Source organism: Phocoena phocoena, chromosome 7, assembly GCF_963924675.1.
Source record: "Phocoena phocoena chromosome 7, mPhoPho1.1, whole genome shotgun sequence".
Taxonomy (NCBI): Eukaryota; Metazoa; Chordata; class Mammalia; order Artiodactyla; family Phocoenidae; genus Phocoena; species Phocoena phocoena.
Genome location: NC_089225.1, coordinates 90,306,022 through 90,329,093, shown reverse-complemented (window position 1 = coordinate 90,329,093; position 23,072 = coordinate 90,306,022). Strand labels below are relative to the sequence as shown.

The following is a 23,072-nucleotide window of genomic DNA, read 5'->3' as shown; positions in this document are numbered from 1 at the left end:
AACTACTGAGCCTGCGCCAGCATGCCTAGAGCCCATGCTCTGCAACAAGAGAAGCCACCGCAATGAGAAGCCTGCGCACCGCAGCGAAGAGTAACCCCCGCTCGCTGCAACTGGAGAAAGCCCACGTGCAGTCAAAAATATAAATAAATAAATTAATTAAAAAAAAAAAAAGAATTGTGGACCTGGGACAATATACATGGAAGCCAACATATTGTGGGGCTTATTGTTTATTATAAATCAAGCAAATGTTATTCAATAAAATAAGTTCTATCCTCCCATTTTGATGGATATATCTTTATAACAACCTGGAAAGCCAAGTGAAATGTTAGAATTTTTGGACTCCTCAGGAATATGGTGGCATAGAGAGAGATGGCCTCCAGCTTCCAGCCCCTCCTTCACCTAGTTCTATCCAGTTTTGTGAGAGGTCTTGCACACAAGTGAATGGACACTCTAGTCCACACATCCAAGATCCATACACTCTCCCCTTAAACATCTGCACCTGGACCACCCATCTTTCTTAACTGTATGCAAATTGGTGACACAGTCTGTGGTCTGGGGGACAGAACAGAACTGGGAAAGATGATATTACAGGCCCTGTACTCGGGTGTGGGGGGTGGCTTTTGAGGAATGGAATTCTGGGTTCACAGGGTTTTGGAGCATGATCTGTCTAGAAGAGGGCATTGCAGGCTGCGGGTGGGTACTCCTCTGGACTCTGTAGACTACCTAGTGGTGAAGGTATGGCCAGAGAAGAGCCAGAGTGTTCAGCAAACATTTGTTGGTTTCTTACTAAGTACTAGCACTGTTCTGGTCTCCTGCGAAACATGAGTGAACAAATTAAAATGTTTGCCCTTATAGTGCTTATATTCTGGGAAATAGAGAAAAAGACTATAAATACTAAATGTGGTAAATATATAAACTATATATTATGTTATCATGTGAGAAGTACTGTAGAAACAATAAAAATTAGAGCAAGGAAAGATGGGAGTGTTGCCATGTTAAATAGATCAGTCAGGCTTGGCCTCAACTGAGAAGGTAGATTTGAGCAAAAACTTGAAGGCAGTGAGGAAATCAGCCAAGAAGATAACAAGAGGGAGAGACGCTCAGGCCCTTAAAAGTACAGTGAGCACCTCGAGGTAGGACAATCCTCAGCATGTTGAAAGAACAACAAAGAGACCAGCAAATCTGGAAAAAGTGTGCAAGGTGTAGAGTTAAAAAGAGAAGTCAGAAAAAGAGTGATGACCAGATCATACAGTGTAGCACTGTCCAGTAGAAATACAACAAGAGCCATAAAAATGTAATTTAAAATTTTCATGTAGCCACAAAAAAAAAGGTACAAAGAAACAGGTAAAAATCAACTTTAATAATGCATCTAGTAAAAATCAGTTTATCTAAAATGTTTTCATTTCAACATGCAATCTTTGAAATCCAGAGTGTATTTTACACTGACAACACATCTCAGTTCGTACGAGCTACATTTCAGTTGTTCAGTAGCCACGCATGATTAGTGTTTGCTCTACTGGACAACACAGATATAGGTTTTGACTCATCCTTGAAAGAACTTTGACTATTACCCTGAGTGATTTGGGAGGCATTTCAGTTTCAAGAATTGAAGTGTCATGATTTGATCTATGTTTTAAAAACATCAGGGCTAGCTTTAACTGAGAATACACCAAAAGGGATCAAGCATAGAAACAGGGAGACCCGTTACAGTAATCTTGATGAAGAATGACGGTGGCTCAGAGGATACCAGTGGATGCCCTAAGTGGTTGAATTGCTAATCCTTTTAAAGATAGAACAAATAGGATGAATTGCATTTGGTGTGGGAAAGGGAAGTCAAGAATGTTCCCAAGACTTTGGCCTGAATAACAGGAAGGATGGATTGACGTCAACTAAGATGACCAAGACTGTTGGGAGGATGGGGAAAGAAGATAGATGTTCAGTCTTGGGAAGGTGTATCTGAGAAGCCTATGAGGTATCCAAGTGAAGATGCAGAGTAGGCTTGGTTATGAGTCTGGAGTTTAGGAGAGAGTTTGGATGTAAAAGTTTGGAGATCATCAGCCTTAAATTTGGGTAAGACAAGGGGGGAAGAGTAGATAGAAGAGAGGACCAAGGACTGAGCATTGGGACATCTGAAATTAAGAGATCTAAAATAGCATGAAATTGACATTAAATAATATCAAATATTTGAGCGCTTTTGAATTGTGTTTAATTAAAAAAATAAGATGTATATCCACTACTGTCATTATTTGCATTTTACTAAAATCTATAGCTTTAGATGAAGCCTAAAGTCTTTTCTGTGACTTTTTTTTGCTTTAAAATGTCTCACAAGCCTTTAAGTTATTAACTTATATTATAGACAACTACATTTAAACAATAAACAGTCAAAATAAAAATTGTGGTTGTAATCAAATTAGAAACCATAATCAGTATCTAATGCATATTTTTATATATAAATATATGCATATATTTGCCAGAGATGTATAAGGCAATTGTTCTTTGATAACTATAGATTTAAACGCTAGCAGCTTGAAATCTGCCCACAGTCTACAGTCCACAAACTAAGGCATCTTTGTTTTATTTGTGATAAGCTTACCAATTTGGTTTTTTTTAATATAAATTTTGATTGATGGTTATGTGTTCTTACCTCATTTTAGTCTGTCGGAGAATGAGATCTTTATTCCTTTCATTATATTCAGATCTCAAATATGAGGAATGCTTCGTACAATAAAATTCATTCTTTTTACTATAAACACACTCATGACTTTTAAAAAAATACAACTAATTCTTCAAATGAGATTCTAACCCTTGTGATCTTGTGTGTCAAGGCAATTATTTATAGTATAATGTGGAAATTAGTGTATTCAATTAAAAGCTGAAAATTGGAATTAAATAACTCATTTTTATCTAAATGACTACATAAACATACTGACAAACAGTTTTTAATTATTTAACACAGGCAATTGTTTGTGTCTTTTCAGTCTATAAGAGAAGTCACAGGCTACGTGTTGGTGGCTCTTAATCAGTTTCGCTATCTGCCTCTGGAGAATTTACGCATTATTCGTGGGACAAAACTTTATGAAGATCGGTATGCCTTGGCAATATTTTTAAACTACAGAAAAGATGGAAACTTTGGACTTCAAGAACTTGGATTGAAGAACTTGACTGGTAAGGAAAATATATAAAATAGCAAATGTACTCTTATTATCAATATAATAGACACACACATATGGGTGTATGGTTTCTCCAGTGTATATTATATTGAGGAACATTATAAAGCATTGAAATATATACTATTTATTCATTTTATGAGAAACGATGCCCTGCGATTCCCTTGTTTTATGTACAGATATTGTAAATGCAGTCTGACTGTATCTCAGCTGAACAGAAGTACGCTCGAAGGAAATGCTCAGTGACTCTGAAAACTGAGATATGAAGCAGGTTTAAGAATGCTATGTTTGGTGGTCTTAGGTGAACAGTGGACCATATCATCAAATCTCTGCAATAATACCCTAACTTTCACTTTCGTTACAGCTCAGTAAATACACAAACCATTATATCTAGTTCCACTAATCTAGCTTTTTGTATAATCCCTTATTTTCGAAAAACATATCTAATGTATTGATCCAGTTTTGATTTCTTTTATTGAGTAACTCACTAAATGCCATTAGTAATTCGTTCTCATAATGCTTTAATAACATCAGTGATTTTTTTCCCCCTAAGATTGGAAATAGGTAATTGCTAGCAACTTAAATTATCATCTTGCTACAAAAAACACTTTGAGGGAGTTTGTTTTGTAAGCTGGTCCTTGCAATCCCACTGATATCTTTTCAATTCATATAGTTCAGAGTTTTGGTACAGGGATTCTAATTGTGAATTTTGCCGTATGTGCCTGTAACCAAAATGCACGAATTAGTAATTATATCACAGTGAAAGAAAGGAATTTGAACTATTAATTTAATGTGAATTAATATGATCTATATATTTTGCATCAAAATATCCATTGACTTTGTGTGTGTTTGAGTCCACACAGTGTTGATGTTTCTTGATATTGGAATCTGAAATATTTTAGAAGTATTCCCTTAAAATATTAAGAAACAGATAAGATTAATATTGTCAGGTTATTAAAATTATATGCTTCTTTTATTTACAGTGGACATAAAATATATAATTTTAAGTTAGAAGTAGCTTCATAGTTATCCAGACATGAGCTAAAATTGGGATATTTTGGATGAAGAAAGGAGTGTTGATTATGTTATTTATTTTGAACATGATTGCTATAGAATTGATGACATAATGGTAAATGCAAATTGCTCAGAATTTATAGATTCCTTCATCAACATTTTTACCTTTTTTTCTTTCAAAGATAGTCTTCTTATTGAAGGGCAGGATATTTGACTAAATTGCTACTTGCATGGAAATAATGATAGGAGGAAGATTTTTGGAAATGGAACAGATAGAGAAAAATTGAATGATTGAAATTAGGAATCTAAAAATAACATGATCTAGTTAAAACTTGCCTAGGAAGCATTGTGTTTTCTTCATGATTTTTCTCTGATTATATTAAAGAAAAATTGAATAAATTTATCTTCAAATTTTTATGATACTTAAATTATGTTATTCCAAAATATGTGCTATTTGAAGAATCTTTTCACACATAAAATTAGTCTTTAAAGAGTTCTATTTATTTCCACATTAACATCAATACTATTAAAAAATTAAAAAGGAGTTATTTTGTCAAACTATGCCACATTTAAACATACCTTGTCTATTAGTGAGCTTATACCACATCTTACTTATGATTGTGACAGTTGTTTGACTTGTTTCAATCAAAATATAACACTATTATTTAAAAAATATTACTATTCCCTAAGCTGCCAAAAAGCCTTATGTTTTCCTGTGCAGCAGTAGAGATGGGTAATTAATAAATGAATCAAAGAATGATTTGAGTATTTAGAAAAAAATATGTATTTGTTCAAGAGTTCTTATTAATTCATTTTTTGAATATGAGTTAATGAAAAGTACAGTAAAATAACCGGTGGAAAATTTAGACAATTTGGGAAATTTCCAGATATTTTAATATATTTATTACATAGTTGACAATTACATGCCAACATTATTCCTAGAGATAATCTAGAATCATTGGTCGTATTTTAGGTAATAAGATCAGGAGTGTAACTCCAATTTTGAAAGTCAGAACTTATACAGTAAGCACGACTGTGTTTGTGTGTAAGAATGTGCGAGGAAGGACAGGAGACATATAACTGTTCAGCTCTTCATCAAAGAGGAATTGGGGATAAAGTTTGCTCTACAGTTATATCTTAAAGAGTTCAGTGTTCTAGGTAACCTGATTAAAGTAGCAAGCAAGCATTGGAGTTCACTTTAGGTGAGATTGTTTTCGTGTTTTGAAAAGATTTTTGTTTTATTTTGTTTGTTGATGGGCTATCCAAAGAAAATTGGGAAACTTTTTTTCCTTTTCTAATTGAATGTTATTGAAATATTAAGAGTAGGGCTACCAGGGCTGGCCTTAAGTTTAGACTTACCTTGTGGAATATGAGGGGAAATAGAAACCTGCTGAGTAGTCACATGTCTCACTACCTAACTACAGTAGTGAATTAAATTTTTAACTCAGTTCTTTCTTTCTTTCTTTATGTTTGGCTGTGTTTGGGTCTTGTTTCTGTGTGAGGGCTTTCTCTAGTTGCGGCAAGCGGGGGCAGCTCTTCATCGAGGTGTGCTGGCTTCTCACTATCGCGGCCTCTCTTGTTGCAGAGCACAAGCTCCAGACGCACAGGCTCAGTAGTTGTGGCTCACGGGCCTAGTTGCTCCGCAGCATGTGGGATCTTCCCAGACCAGGGTTCGAACCCGTGTCCCCTGCATTGGCGGGCAGATTCTCAACCACTTTTCCACCAGGGAAGCCCTTTAAGGGGCCAGCAACATCAGCATCACCTGGGCACTTGTTCTAGATATGCAGATTCTTGGGCTTCACCTGAGCACTAATGGATGAGAAATTTTGGGGATGCGACCCACCAAATTTAAGGATCCCTCCAATGATTCTGATGACTATTAAAGTTTGAGAAACAATGTTCTAGTTAATTAAAGATACCAAGAAATGGTAGCAAAATATCTAGTTAATCTCTTCACACTTACTCGATCCAAATAATTTTCATTCATTTATTATCTCCTGGAAGGAAGAGAAGGAATGGTACAGAGAACAGATAAGTTTTTGATTGATGACAAGAAATATACTCTTGACTGGTGTGAGAATGCAAATAATACACTAGCATCCTGGATGGAAATGTGGGTATAAAAGAATTTGGAAATAAAAAAGATGCCAGGAATAAAATTTCTTCCGTATTACCACTTTGTCTAACACCAACTTTACGTAATGGTAAACCATTACAAGGACAATAATAATTTATTGAGAACTTTCCTTTTAAGCAAAATTTTCCTTTTGAGCACTTTCAGCAAGATAAATAACAAATACTAGTGTTGTAAAAAATAATTTTGAGATTGAGATTTTAAAGCTTTTTGATGTATCCATATTATGTTTCTCCTGAAATCTTTTTTTGCTGTGTTGACTTTAGACTAGTATGCCTTTATAATAGTATGTATGCCTCCTGCAAACACTATCTTTGTGTAAAAGGGATGTTCGGTTAACATGAAGACTGTCATATATAACGGTTAACGGTTGGTTACCACTTATACATATATAAATTAACTCACCACTTTACCCATTCTAACTAACTTAACTTGATGCTCACCAAAAGCTATTCCGTGGACTATAAACATTACTACAGATCTCACTTAGAAACTTTTATTTTGGATGTGCCCAAAGACAAGAAACATACTTAAACATATTTTCCAGAAAGACCTGTCTTACTGCTGCCACTCACATTTCCCTGGTTCATTATGGGTGAGGTGGGGCAGAGTGGAGAAGAGGCAGGTCCCTAGACTAAGGATATGCCACACAATCCAAAAGGGAATAAGGAACTTGTCATGGCAAGCTCTAGGTGCCCTGTTAACACTGGGTCATCCTTTTCTGGTCAAGAGAGAGAACATACTTCTATCAGTGTGTCTCTTCAGGCATATAATCACCTCGAGGCCACTGCTGCATCAGAGGACAGAGCTGGACAGAATTCATTATTACTTCCTCTTTTAAGGTCACTTGCATGTGGCTGTTGTTCTTATTAATCATTCCCAGTGATGATGTTCTGATAAATTTTTTACCAGCTCCTTCTTAGCCAAATATTCCTTTGTAAAATTCAAGCCAACATTTAATATAATATACTTACAACCTTAAGCTGATGAGCTCCTACTTGTTTAGTCACCTTTCTGGCCAAAATATAAAGGTTATTTCATTATATAGGGCATGAAAACCACTGTTATTTTTCCCTTTTATAATTTATAAAATTACCTCATCTGTTAGTAATGGTAGACAGTATTATACAATTTCATCAATATATTGTAGATATGAAGGAACCTTTGAGAAGTATCTGTGTACTTATATATATTCTAGTATACATATCCTATTTATAATGATGATAAGCCAGGTACAAATATTTTTATTTATTATTTATTTATTCATTTATGGCTGTGTTGGGTCTTTGTTGCTGCGCGCGGGCTTTCTCTAGTTGCAGCGAATGGAGGCTACTCTTCGTTGCAGTACGCGGGTTTCTCATTACAGTGGCTTCTCTTGTTGTGGAGCCAGGCTCTAGGCGTGTGGGCTTCAGTAGTTGCAGCACGTGGGCTCAGTAGTTGTGGCGCACAGGCTTAGCTGCTCTGCGACATGTGGGATCTTCCCGGACCAGGGATCGAACCCATGTCCCCTGACGTTAGCAGGTGGATCTTAACCACTGCACCACCAGGGAAGTCCGGTACAAATTTAATACAGGAATATGTTCATTTTTCTTAACAAATTTCACATTGAAGAATATTTGAATTTTCACCTTATGAATTATGAGAATATATCTTTTGAATGGGTGCAATTTAGGATGATACAAATACACAGTTTATATTTTCCAAGTGTTAACCAAATGTGCTACATATTTTTAGACCTACAGATCCATATATTAATGCCTTTAATATATTATGGGTATTCTAATTGTTTGGTTAACTGTGTCACCTCAGATTATTATTTGAGATGTGGACAAAAAAAAAGTAACAAAAATATAAAATGCTTAAGTTATTTTGAGAGCCCACAATAATAAGGGTGTATGAAATTTACTGAATTCTGACAGACTCAAAGTAAAGTTAAATGCTTAGTCTAGGAGATACAACATCTGAACTGATGTAACACTTGAACAGTGTCACATCTGAGCATTACATCTGAATGTCTGCCTTCAAGTATGCAAAGGCTATTAAGTAAAATAGTTCACCAAAGTAATGCAGCACCTTTTAATGTTTAAATTTCTTAACCCCCTTTGACATTATTTGTAATGGTCAAATAATCTAATTTGGAAATAGGCCACCTGTAACTGACTCAGTGTATATCAAAGAACATGGATGTGGAATCAGAAAAATCTCTGTTTAAATGTCATATCATCACATAAGAGTCCACGTCTCACTGAGATTTAGATTCTTCATTGTTAAAACTGAGAGGAAAATTCCACCTCACAGTTTTAGTTATAGGCACTAACAAAATAAAGCAGGGAACTTGTCAACCATAGTACCTTTCACATAGAGGATGCTTAGGAAATCTTAGTTCTCTTATTGTTTTGTTTTTAGCTTTCCTTTGTGTCAATACACTGACAAAACAATTGTACCTGTTTCTGCATATTCAAATAGGTTCCTGTTGCTTCATTGGGGCTTTGACAAGTGATTTGTTTAGACAAAAAGATGCTCCAAATTTCAGCATTTCTTCTGATACCACTTAGAAATTACTTTAAGTATAAATTCTCTTCCTCAGTGGTGAGAAGCCTGAGGCTTTTCTCTGTCTACTTTCAGTATGATTGCTGCCTTCAGTACTTCACAGCTCTTCTCTAGTCTTTCAGTGTCTCACCCCAAGCACCTGTTGCCCTAGCCCTTCATTTCAAATTCCCATCATCATGTTTCACCCTTCATTGGCCCTGACATTTGTCTTGACCAAGACAAGAGACATATTCATTCTAACTTCTTTTACTGACACTAGAGTCTCTAAGCATTCTTCAGCAGCTCTGTGAAAGGTCTTAGTAATGTATGAGTGGCTTCAACCAGCTTAGTTCAGGAATTGCTGTTAAATACGATGTTTGACAAAAGTACTACCAATATTTACATAAGAAGAAGCACTCAGCATACTGTGATATCTGCAGGAAAAAAAAAATGATTCCAAGAATACTCCTAGCTTAAAGTAAATTAGTTGGAAAATGATTTGATCAAAACTAACCTATAGTGAGAATGCTGTGAGTCAGATGAAATCAGCAAAGAGTGGTGCATTCTTATGAAGGTGTCAATTTTTAGATCAGGTCCGCAATTTCTAAAATTGATACTCTAATCAGTATTTTTTAAAGAAGAATTCTTTGATTGTCATATCAAACAGTGTATATTAACTAGAAAAGGAAAACGATAACAATATGTTTATGTGTATAAGTAAAACAGAAATATAGTTGAAAGAAAATGTTATAAAAATGGGATCAGATAGTGTGACCATTTCAGCAAATTTCTAGGACTCATTCTCAGCTTTAGAGAACTGATGAGTGAATTTATGAAATTGAATGAAGGTAAAATGGGAATATCTCCTGCTATACGACTGATCAGAGGGGGGATTGTTACTGGAGAAATGAGACATGGGAAGAGGGATTTTCAGGGAACAGAACCATTTTTTCTCCACTAGTCATGTTTTCAATCACTAGTACTAAGAAAATCTACTCAGCCCATTAAAAAGTACCCCCCTTGATTTATATCCCATTCAGTTTTCCTAAAAGTTCCTATTCTGTGAGCTACATTCTTTTTCAGCGCTATAGAATCCTTAGGAAAAATTTTGGGAAAAACTAGCATTATGAGAGTCTCTCAGAAAAAGTTCCTGCTTGAGACTTTAAACCCCTGTCATTATTCTTTCTTGTCTCTAAGATACACCAAGATCTGTATGTTCCCCTCCCTAAGAGAAAGCATATATATTCTAAGAAAATATGTAAGGTCAACAAATTTCCTTATTAAAGCTCATTTGTTGAGAAACCATGCTTGTTTGCTTATGACATTTAGAGATGGAGGAAAATCTTTGCTCCTCGGGGTCTTAAATGTAGTAAGAGAAATTGATTTGTTATCACCGTAAGTCCATGATTTCACTCCGAGAAAAAAAGCAAAGATATCAGAATAGCTACCTCATCTTTACCCCAGGACATTAGCTTTGCCAGGCGTGCAGATACTCAACTGAATAAAGTTGGCAAATTCTCTGCATCACTCCCAGTCACCAAACAACATTGGGGCCAGAAGCATTGCTTCATGGCACATCAGAACTCAAGAAGCAGTGTAAGTGATATTTGGGGATAGCCTGCTACTGTATTTGAGCGGGACTAAAGAACGTGTGGAGTCTTTGACAAGTTTAGTTAGAGGAGTCATCCCCAAGCATGGCAGACCCTAAAACTCTCAGCCAGAGATAAGAAATGAGGCTACATGTTGTTCTCTTCCCATGTTTACCAAAGGCATGATACTGATAATTTCCCATGTTGTCATGGAGTTTCAACTTTACAAAATGCTTTCAAGGTTCCTTTTCTTTGTTTCACACACAGCTAGAAAGTATCTTTATTGTAATTTTACATCTAGGAAATGAGGCTTAAAGTGTTGTGGCTAATAAGGGCACCTTATTCTAGAATCTAGACCTATTTTTCATCTCTTCATATTGTGCCATTGCTAAGAAATGTTTAGGACAATTTCTCTAGGTGAGGCCATAGTCAGTGAAATATTAAAATGGCTGTAAATGTAAACAATCCACACTTTAAACAGCAGACATGAAGGTTGTGTTTTAGAAAGAACTTCCTGATTTTAATTGTTGTATAATACTTTAATACATCATGAATGTATGTATGGGAAATGGTGGTAAGTTGACAATAAAATACAAGCAAACACATAAAATGACAATACAATAAATACTGGATATGACTTTAAAGTATCAGATCTATTAACTAATTTCATAGCTACTGCCATTCTACTACAGCTTTTTTTTTTTTTTTTTTTTTTTTTTTTGCGGTACGTGGGCCTCTCACTGCTGTGGCCTCTCCCGTTGCGGAGCACAGACTCCGGACGCGCAGGCTTAGCGGCCGTGGCTTACGGGCCCAGCCACTCCGCAGCATGTGGGATCTTCCCGGACCGGGGCACGAACCCGTGTCCCCTACATCGGCAGGCGGACTTTCAACCACTGTGCCACCAGGGAAGCCCCTCTACTACAGCTTTTTAAAACTCGAAGTTACTGAACTCAGCCATAACTCAAATGTTTATTAATAGACTCCGTTTTACTGGTAAAGTTAAGGATTCTTTTGGAAAATGATGTCAATTCAAATATTTGTTAACTTTGTTTTCTTCCACTTTTATATTCAAGACATTGTGCTGAGACATGAACTATTCCAAATTATCTCTACCTGTCTTCTCTCAGTAAATATTATATTTCTGACAAATATTTACCCACCAACTGCAATGTGAATGTATTTTCCCCAATTATTATATTATTATTTTTTACTCAAGCATCTCTGTGGAGTTAAGTGCCTTCATTTTAATCTGTTTTACCTTCTAAAGCAACACTGTCCAATAGAACTTTCTGTGATGATAGAAACATTCAGTCTGTTCTCCATAATTGAGTAGCCATTAGCCAAATGTAACTACTGAGAACTTGAAAAGTGGCTAGTGCGATGAAGGAAATTAATTTTTAATTTTACCTAATGTAGTTTATTTAAATTTAAATAGCCAAATGTGGTTAGTGGCAATCATATTAGATAGTGAAGCATTAAAGGACAGCATATTTTACTGAACCCAACGCAGGAGGCAATTAAATTTACAAGCCTGGAGAATCAGAGCACAGGCTCTGAATCCGGACCTCCTCCATTGAAATCCTTTTTTGAGGCAAGTGATACAATGTTTTAAGCCTTGATTTCCTCTTCAAATGAGTGTAATGAGAACACTTAGTTCGTAAGACAGTTGTGAAAGTTGAATTATAAACTACATATAGCATTAAATGCAGTTCCTGAAATAAATGTCATTCATTATTACTTGAGAAGAAGAATGCTTTTGGTCCAAAAAATTGAAACAGTCTATTTTTACAACCATTGAAAGCATGTTTGACTTATATAATCAAATTGTAAATTATAAAAGGTGCCATTTGTGATTTAGGACCTAACCATATTATATTTGAGTAAGCTGGGTTCTGGATGTCGTGCTTTGCTTCTTAATATGCTTTAAACTGCTAGTTATTATGACTTTAGATTTCTGTTTGTCAGAAATCTGACTTTTTATAAATGAGATTTTTATTCTCCCTCTCAGTTCCCACAGTGTAAGCATCTAGTTATAAGTAGGTCCCTATGTCTATTTCTTAAATAAGTTCATTGAAAAAGTTAAGGACTAGGAGATTTTAATGACTTTTACAGCTAAAAAACGATATTGAAAAGTCTGCTGAGAATTATTTCTGGCACAGACAATGCCCATATCTTTAGGATGTTCCAGTTTATGTTGAAAGTTTTTCTTTGTTACATAATATTTATTTAATAACAGATAACAAAAGAAACTCTTCTATGAAACATTTTATCAAATAGGTAACTACGATATTTCATCAAATTTAAGTCATCATCAATTTTGAAAAAATATTTTTGGCCATTGTTTGCACGCCACACTAAAAAAGAGAAAAAGTAAAATCCCAGCATAAATGTAAAAGATTGTATGAAAAATCGAGATCTTAGCAATATTAAATATGAAAATTGTATGCATTTTAGAATTGATAAATTAATAATATATAAAGAAAATAGAGATACAACAAACCTCTTATTAGTTTCTGAATCGTAGCACAATAGCTGTTCTTGTAATGGTAAAACTACTGTGGAAGTATTTGAAACAAGTTGCAATAGAAATGGCCAATATTTCATAAATGATGAATGGTATTTTCCATTTATCTGTATCTATCAGAGAATAGGTAAAAGTGAATTTGCATGGCTTAACACCTTTTGATGTAATAAACATTACTAAATAGGAAATTTGAATTATTGTTTTTTTTGTTCCTGGATTTAATTGGCTTATTGACTCTACTGGCAAAAGAGAAGGAAATAATTTCAAAGGTTAAAAAAAAAATCATTTATTCTAGGAATGTCCCTTAAACATTCCTCTCTTAGTAATACATATCAGTTAGATTATTATAAGATATCAGAGAGAAAAGAAGATCTTTTCACTTGTATCTTTTTGACCAGTCTACTTGGAAGTTCAGTGCAGTGCTTTTCTCTGTTATTCTACCTCTCATAGTATTTTACCCTTCTCCTACTCTTAATACTTTATGGCCCATTTTGTGAAATATATTTTATACTTTCTAACTATAATTCTATTGTAAGCTAAGTCAAATTGTTTTGGTTATTAAATCATAATAACCATAACAATTTTGAGGAATACCTGCAGGGAAAAGTGAAGAAAAATGATAATCCATAACCTTTTTCTTCCTTCTAAGACCATTCAATTCACTCAATTTCATTTGCACTGTGATGCAAATTAGAGCTTTGATTTTTGTGGTATCAGTAATGTGGAAAAAAGCTGATATCAGAAAGAGCATTTTTGATTTTTCAATCTGCTATGAAATAAAGGGACTTCAAACTTTAATTAGATATTTTAATGGCATTTAATGAGCATATTCTGGCAACTATTGACAAAATATCTATTTCAATTTTAATGGTTCCCAAGTCCTCTAAACACTCTGCTTTAATGTTTGGTGGGTTGGTTCTATATTATGTAGAATTATACATCTGGTGATGTCTCATCAAGAATCCTACTATAAATTCTGCTAGCTTCTGAACTATAATTTCACTAAAATTCTTTTAGTCTTTGTGTCTTTGTTTTTAACTATACCTACCCCTTTTAGCATAATAAATCTAGGAAACAAAATATCTATATGGCATAATAAATCCAAGGATGTATGTACTACTATTACTATTATTATTAACAATAGTAATAATGATGACATCCATAATTAATAAGCATTTACTGTATATGTTACTGGTTTATAAATATTGTCTCTCTTCTTCCTTATGATAAAACTCCAATTAGTAGGTTACTGTAGTTATTAACATTTTGAAGATGAAGAAACTGCAGTTTTCAAATATTAAGCAACATGCCACAGAGCTCACAATAATCTATGGGGTTCAGATTTGAAGCCAGGTGGTATAATTCCAGATTTTCCTTTATCACCATGCTATAGAGATTCTGAGAAGGAAGGAGGTCATGTGACACTGAACTTTTATCATCTCCTGCTATGTGTGAATGAATGGAGAATCTGTGAAGTTACTTATATGGTCCAGGTCATACTCCTCATTCAGTCTTTCTTCTATTTCCTAATGAGGCTTTGATTAGTGTAGATACCTTACTTAAGAAGTTAAATTATTGTAAAAAAGATGCAGACTGCATAAGTAGATTGAATTATTTCTCACAATTTTGAAAAACATTTCTGCAGGCTATTTAGGTTTATTCCTACAGATATTAGGAACAAAAATGATGGAGTGTACTAACAGAATAAAGTGAATTGCCCTAATTGGGAAATGGCCTGATAACCTTTTCTAAAATTAACACTAGAATTAAAAACAAAAACAGATAAACAAGTGTATTTGGTGTGTGTTTTATTTTGTTTTGATTTAGCTCTAGAAGTTGTACATTTGGTCAAGGTATGTTTTTTGATCCTTGTCTTAGTCTAGTGCTCTTTCTACTATATTATTCCAAAAATGATTTTATTTAAGGTGTTAGAGAGAGGGAGTTAACAATTTTAAAGTTTTTTTAAAAATATATTTCAATCTATATGTGCTTAGGTATGAATTCTCATTCACTAAAGGGAAGAAAATTAAACAAAAGTAATTCTAGAGTTCATGTATGACTCAGTTGTAATCCAAATTCACCACCTATCTATACAAAATACTATGAAATTTGACATGTGCTTTATAGTGTCATTCAAAGAATACTGTTTAGTATGTTTTGCAAGGAAAAGATGGAAGAGATAATGAGGTAGTTAGTACTTGGCATACCTATAAATATATCTTTTACCTAACATAAGTAGAAAAGTGAAATGAAGCAGAGAAGCAGCCTATGTCACAGCTATCACTTTTCACATAGTGAATGTGTGGCTGAATTTCACACCTATGCATTACATTGTCATTTCATGTATTTAGAAATTACATGTCATAATGATAAATCTTTGCAATTAAAATTGTATCATGCTTCAAATGCAGGCCTATGTGTTCACAGAAAGGGGTGGGTCAAGAATTAGTGTCTTGGCTCAAGTGCCTCTTAAAAATTAAGAAAATCTAACTATCACTTGCATAAAATAAATACATCAGAGGTCACAAAATAGGTTAGCAACTCCTTTTCATTGAAGATTATCTGCATAATTTAAGTAGCTATTCAACTGTTTTATGTATTAATACATATTACTATGGCAGTGACTTATATTACATTTGGTTATTATTAAATATAAAATATTTTTTTAAATGTTTAAAACTGAATAGAATTTGTTGAGCCATTTCATTCAATTTTGATGTCTGATTTAAATTTAAATCAGGGGGAGATTTAGTGTATCTTTTCAGTTCATTTACATTTAATTCATTAAAATATGACTTAGTAAGTTATTCAATACCAGAGTATACTGTGAAACATTTTCCTTCTGAATCACAAAATCTTAGATTTTTAAAGTAGAGATAAAGAGGAATATATAATTGTCAAATTAATAGAAATCAAAGGTTCAAAAATAGTGTATTTCTAAATTTCACATATATAGATAAACATAAAATGATGGCCGCCAAAGTGGTTTTTGTTCTGCAAAACATTTCTAATTAAAATTGCAAATAATTATTTAAGTCAACTAGTTTGTAAAGTTGAAAATGTCCTGTGAACAAGATGCAATAAAATCAGTGAAATACAGAGAACATACAAAGTTGAAAATCCATACATATCTATAACGTGTTTTATAAGAGCCAACTCTGATTGTTGCAGTTTATAGTTCTCTGATTAGCACTTCACCCATGAAAAAATGAAAAACAATCACAGGAAATTAAGTAGCTTTTGTTGTTCCCAAGACATACTCTGAGATTTGGGCATAAAGTCAGGAATAGTTTTGGGGAGGGCAAAGTATTAAAAATAGAGTTCAGAAGTAAAATGATTGAAGAATTCTTGATCCAGAAATGAAACTTTTTCCTGATAATGTTGATTTATGATCAAAATTAAAATCTAGTTTATGTCATTTAGATGAGAAGGTATGTTTCTAGATTATGAAAATGATATTTCCAACACACTCTCCTCTAGTCCCGGCAGCTTGAAATAGTAAAACAAACCTGATTTTTAAAAACTGATAAATGTGAAATTTCATACTAGCACTGCAACTAACAAGGGAAACGTCAAAATCATTTAAGTCCTGTCCCTCAGTTTCCTCATCTGAAAATGAGAACTGAATGAAAGAATGCATCCAAACTGCCTAGCATAGTGATTAGCACAAAATATATGTTAGTTCCCTTCCTGTTTCCTCCTTCTTTATATAGTCCTCAATGGAGTGGTAGTATTTAAGAGTATTATTTTTTTAGTTAATCCTTTCCACATCTCTATGATGTGTTCTGTATTGGTTCTTTATTGACAGATGTATTTGATTTTAGTAAAGCCTAACCTCACTAGCAAACAGAAGATTCATATTTTCTTCCCACTTGTACCTTAGATATATCACCTAATACCTCTTGCACTGAGTTTTTAATTATGAAATAGAAGAAGAAATTTTTGGTTTGTTTTTAGTTTTCTTTCTTTTCTTTCTTTTTTTTTTTAATCACATGATGATATCTTCCTGTTGCCTACCATCCTGGAAATGTTCTAAGGCAAAGTGTGAGTCACATTTTCTTAGTGCTCAATTTCCTTTCTTAGAACAAGTGAGGGCATGACATTAACCCTCCCAAATCAGCAGAGAATGATATTGTATTTTTATTTTCTGAACACTTGGGAACTGAAGTTCAAGCTTTTAATTAAAAATGCAGCTCCATGTGGGTATCTAGGGACTTTATTAGGATTTACTTGTTCATTGTCTATTTATTTCCTAGCATAGTCATAACAATGTGCTGTAGCAATAGTATCCACATGCATTTACATTTAGCTATATGTCATTAAAGGTAGACCCACTATTCTTTTTTTTTTTTTGACCCACTATTCTTTTAATAAATTGTTTTACTTCTCTGCTAAGTCTGTGAAACCTCAGAAAAACAACAACAACAAAACAAAAATTGTGAATGACTTTTCGAGAGAAAAAGAAAAGAACATAAGCTGAGCAACTAAACCAATTTAGTTGATTTTTAAATACTGAGTTTAAGCCAAGGTTTCCCAGTGGTGCCAAGCAAATCCTATTCATTTTTGTTCATTTCTTAATTTCTTAGTTCCTCTCAAGGTATTCAAATATCTCTGCTGGGTAGAGCTACCCATTCAGCTAAGAACTTTTTTCCCCAGAGATTGCTTTTATACTGTACCTGAAACACATTAATCATTGCTTCCTTTTAAATCCCATTACACAAGAAAGAATGGAATTTGAATGCCTAGGTATCTCATGCTTTGTTCTAAATAAGCAGAAACAATACAAAGTATATTTTTCACTTCTCCCTACTTACTGAACTTGCAGTAAGGATATTTTGATGACTTATTTTAAAAAGCTAAGATCGATTTTAAAAGATTTTTTTGGGTTTTTAAAAAATAATTAAAACACCTACTTATTGTTTGCTTGAGAACTTGGAGGTCTAGAGAAAAGGCAGGCTGGTGCTGATAGTGTTTTGGGAGCTCAATTGTTATAGCACGCCTGGGGCTCTCTGTCAGTGTGTGAAACAGAAATGAACTATGTGCTGTCAAAACAGTGGAGATGTGACAAAACTGCAGAGAGGCAGCTTGGTTTCTAGACTCAGTGACCACATGAAGCTCAAGGGTTACGCTCTAAATTAGAGTCTTTACTCCAAAGATAAAGGCTTAGGAAAGCCTTCTTAAGGAGTTTCACGTACGTTTGTAGATTTATATCATGTTTGTAGGTACCTTTTACCCCATAAGTAAGGCAGAGTTTCTGAGACTTAAAATTGAAAAGTGGTAGTATATAAAATATTACTCATTATGTTAGATTACAGAATCAGCTTTCTGTAAAACAGTTGTAATAATACATTCATACAAGTGAACAGGTTGTATCTATGTCAAAGTCTTAAAAAGAAAAATAAACAGACACATACCCGAAATAAGCAAAAGATAAATTAGAAGAGCAAAGAGAGGAACAGAAAAATAGGCTTATAACTAGATAACAGAAAAAGACGATATCTATCTATCTATGTAAATAGATAGATAGATAGATAGATAGATATAGATCACATATCTCTCTCCAAGTAAATATAAAATACATATATGTATATGTATATATGCATTAATATGCACACATACACAGATACAGATATTCATGCATTTGTGCATGTATATTTCCTAACTATGATGCATAACCATGCATATTGTGGTGGTGTTGACACCTATCCAAGGAATAGCATAATCAACTTGTTATAATCCTAGTTTTCTAATCATAGTCTGGAATAATATTTGTCTTCCAAGAACTCATTTTCATATAAAATCAACCTAATAGAAAGTAGTATGGAACTCAGTACACTGAATGGCAAATGAGTAATTCATATATGTTTATATCTATCAACATGGCACTGAAACCTTTTGTGTGTCTTGGGAAATGTGCCCACAGGCTGAAATGAATGTACAAAGGCATCACATGGGGAGAAGATGCTGGAGGGGTTTTATTTGATGTTTTCAAACTGCTCTAGGGTCTGTCTTGCAAGAACCCTTTTGGTTTTCTTTTTTATGTTTTAAAACACATGGCTTTCTTTTGAGATATTCTGCGAAAAGTAAAAGAGTAAATTACAAATGAACTATGCAATCATATTCTCCTCTCTTTCTTTCTCTCCCCTCTCTCCCTATCTCTGTCACACACACCTCTCTCTGTGTCTCTCACACCCACCCCCCCACACACACACTCATTCTGAAGATAAACATTCCACTTCTGTATATGTATCTACAGAGATAGATGCCACAGTCAACAGTCAGGATTTGAGAAATCACATACCTAGAATCTGAGATCACAGACTGTATTAACTGAGGGCAAAGTACAGAAAGATGACACTGAGTTGAGTACCTATTACATGCACCTAAGTTTTCTTTTTGTCTGTTTATTAGTTTGTGTATTTATTTATTTAAAGCTATTAGAAGATTGACACTTTTCTCCCACTAAAGGGGACAATTAAAAGTGCTTTCACCCTTGTTCTCTTAAATAAAGTTTGAAACTAGGCTTCCAGTCACCCTAAATTTATACCTAAGGCATTGTTTTAGGAACTATAGATTAGGAAGAAGTGTTCTGCTAAACGTATTTTCAATATGCCACGTAAAGATATTTTTTATTTAAAAAATAAAAACTTAACCAAAAATTCAAACTTTCTCTAAGTGATTCAAGTAATTACTTCCTTGAAAGGCAACAAAACATAGGTTTGATGTCATATTAATATCATTTTCTTATCATGAGCCCTTCATTATTAACTCTTAAACTAAAGCTGACCAGTCATGGGAAGCCTCATATAACTATTCAGAATACTGAGCTTGCAAAGGATGAGTACATCTTGAAGCCTTCATGGTAAGAGGCATGCTCTTTTTCCTCCCAGGAAGAAAACATGCTACTAAACCTCTGTTTGCACAGAAAAGTTTTTTTTAAAGAAGAGTTTATGTTGCTCTGTGGTTTAGACGTCAGAGCTCTTTAACCAGGGGGAGCCTCCAGGCTGGCATTTGATAACAGTGAACAAACAGGCACAGTTCTCTGGTTTTCACATTGCGGGCTTCTCCACGTGACAATGACGGTTGTGTTCCCAGGGGTGGGTGGTAGAGGGGTTGGCTTTGCTGAGAACAAACCCACTCTTTATAAAAGGTTACAGTTATTATTCTCAGGGAAAATTCAAAAATATAATTCTACATACAGACGAAGTTCAGGGCATGAAATTTAACAAGATTTTTTTCACTCTTGAGGCCAAGGTCTCAGTGAAATTTAACAAATCATCAGTGTCCTGCCTCTGTCCTTAGTGAATCATTCTTGCTGCTATTGGGATTGTGTGAATATTCTAGGTGTGTGACCCATGTTAAATGGTGTTGTTTCTGAGCAGACCTGTTCCTGAATTTCAGGAGGATAGAAGACTTCAGTTTTCCCTTCTTCTTTGAGTGCCTTAGAATTATATGATAAACGAGTGTCACTGATGTACTACTGTATGCATTATAAAAGAAGATTGAATTATTTTTTAATAAAAGAGATTACATAGTAAATGCTAGAAAGAGTAAATACTGTAAGAGAATACATAGTAAACACTGTTTTTAGTATACGTGTAAATGCTAAAGATTACAGAAGAAAATACTATTGTATTTTTCCAACAGTTATGCTGATTAAGTTGTATTTACATTCCTTATACAGATAATTAATTTACTTAATTTACAGATAAGGAAAACTAATCAACCAATCAATAAACTGAGGCGCAGAGAGGAAAAATGACTTTTCAAAGGGCACAGGGTTAGAGCCATATGTGGAATCTGATTGTTTTGAACTTTGCCTAGTGGTTTTATTTTCCAGAATGTAAAGCTAATATGGTTGTCATGCTTTTTTGCTTGAAAGCATTTTGTTGATGTGCAGTCAGATAATTGTCTCTGTTTACTTTAGAATCTCATTATTTACATAAACGGGGCAGTAGATAAGCCATTCTCATTATTTCAGAAGCCAGAAGTAAAAACAAATGTCCTTTCCATTGCTTTGGTTGTAGTATTGTACCTCTATGTTCTGAAAAAGTGTAGTGCCTATTTCTTCTAAGTAATGAAATGAGGCTAAATATAGATAGGTAGATACATAGATAGATAGTTTAATGGGCAGAACATATCCACATTATATTTAAATTTTCGCAGTAACAAGTCATTTGTTTTAGCTTATTAAAAACTTTGCATCTATGGCCAGGAATTTATTTTCAAAACTCTGCACAATGTGCTTTAACCAATAAGTCGCTGTTTCTACTTTGCCCTCTGCCATTCTGTCTTCTAGAACCTATACCTATCAATAATTGTAGCACTTATGTTAAGAGATATAACTTAATCAAGTCCTGCTTGTAGTCATTACAATTGTATAATGAAACCCAAAATCACCACTATTAAAATTTTGTATCCCATTTAGCTTGAAGTCCATGTTCTCGTAAAGAAAGTAGCTTGACTTTCTCATGTGTGGCTTATGAAATTTTGCTCATTACATTAGAGTAACAGCCAGTATTTGTAGGTCTCATATATTAGTATACAATGTCATAGATTAATATCACATTGAACCAGTATATCTTAGGATAGAACAGCTCTTATTTTATGCATGAAATTAATAAACAGTGACTAAAAGAGTGGGTTAGGAAATGTCTGGGATTCTGTTCAAAGAAGGCATAGCTGTGTGGATGGTGATATAAGGGGCACCCATGGAACAAAATAAGGGTATCAGTTACCTGGGCATGAATCTGGATTGAATTTAGAGAACATGTACCAAAATAAAAAAAGTATAGGTAGGGATGATATAAACACAAAAGTCAATTTTTTCCCAGTTCTTAGTTTTGGGGGTTGGGTGAGTTGAATGGTATGTGAAAGACTTGTAGCAGCAGTTGTGTAATCGTACTCTTCTGTTTAGCAAGTCTTTAGGCAGTATGTATGAATCATTAGAAAAGGGAATTTTATGAAAGAACAATGGATTAAATTCATTACTGAGATGAAAGCGGTTAATGTCTGTAAAATTCCATTCATGGTACCTGGAACTCAACTGCCTGAATTCCAGATGACTATACGAAGTAGCAGCCCCTATCTGCTATCACACGTCTTTGCCCACCAATCAGGAATAGCCCTTACATACCCTTGACATAAGTAGTACATAAATACTTCTTAGATTTATATGAGCAAGACATTTCTAACTCTATGTGTTTAGGCCATTATGCATTTTGAGTCTTCTTATGACAGCAGCTAATGTTACCCTAACTAATTCTGAGGCTATATAAGAAAGAAAAAACTTATGTAGGAAAACTTCTGACACTAGAGCAGTGGTGTACCAAGGGTAGACTTGTGACAATTCTCCACCTTGGGTATAGCATAAGGGATACATTGTTGAGAATGTGAAACAATAATAAAAGCCAATCTTTTAAATTATTACCATAGACCATGAATTATAACTATGTTAGTTATAAAATACACCTTAGTAAAAAAAATTCTTTTATCATTCTAAATTCTAAAAAAAAAAAAATGCTATGGTTACTCTTGAGTTTTTAAAATACATGTGCAAGCTTCAAATCAACACATTTTAATTGTATATCCTTTAACAAACTTTGGTTTACATGGAAGTTAATTTGGAAAATCCTAATTCTACAATTGACCCTCTCCATACAGAGACTCAGCTACACACTTTAGTTTGGAGAATAAGTTTGTTCAAAATGATTTAAAATTGCTCTGCACAGTTCATGTGACCAACTCATCTGTCATTACATATCACTGTGTTTAATCCCCGTGCATATGTGTGTATTACTTACACCTATAGTTTCAAGAAAAATAACAATAATAGCAATGGTACATGATTATAAAGGTGAAGCAATAGAACTTGAGTTATTTCAAGTGTATTATTATATGTGATTGCTTCAGGTCCTTTGTGTTTAAATTTTAAACTAGTAAAGCATTGCAAGCTATAAGATTAATACTTTGTTTAGTAACTAGCAAATTTTAGTTCACATGTGAAATAATTTTTACTGATTTTGAATAATATCTTACGAATTAAATTTTATTTTTCAATATGTATGAATTATTTTAAACCAAATAACAAATCATGAGCATAATGATTACTACAT

General features: G+C 33.9%; 1 protein-coding gene across 1 annotated transcript in view; it reads left to right on the top strand.

The window, feature by feature from the left end:
* Positions 1-23,072, top strand: part of ERBB4 (erb-b2 receptor tyrosine kinase 4) — a 694,050-nt gene that overhangs the window by 168,424 nt on the left and 502,554 nt on the right. The window contains exon 2 of the mRNA XM_065880236.1: positions 2,979-3,165. Coding sequence (XP_065736308.1) covers positions 2,979-3,165 — 187 coding nt within the window. The remainder of the gene's footprint in view (positions 1-2,978; positions 3,166-23,072) is intronic.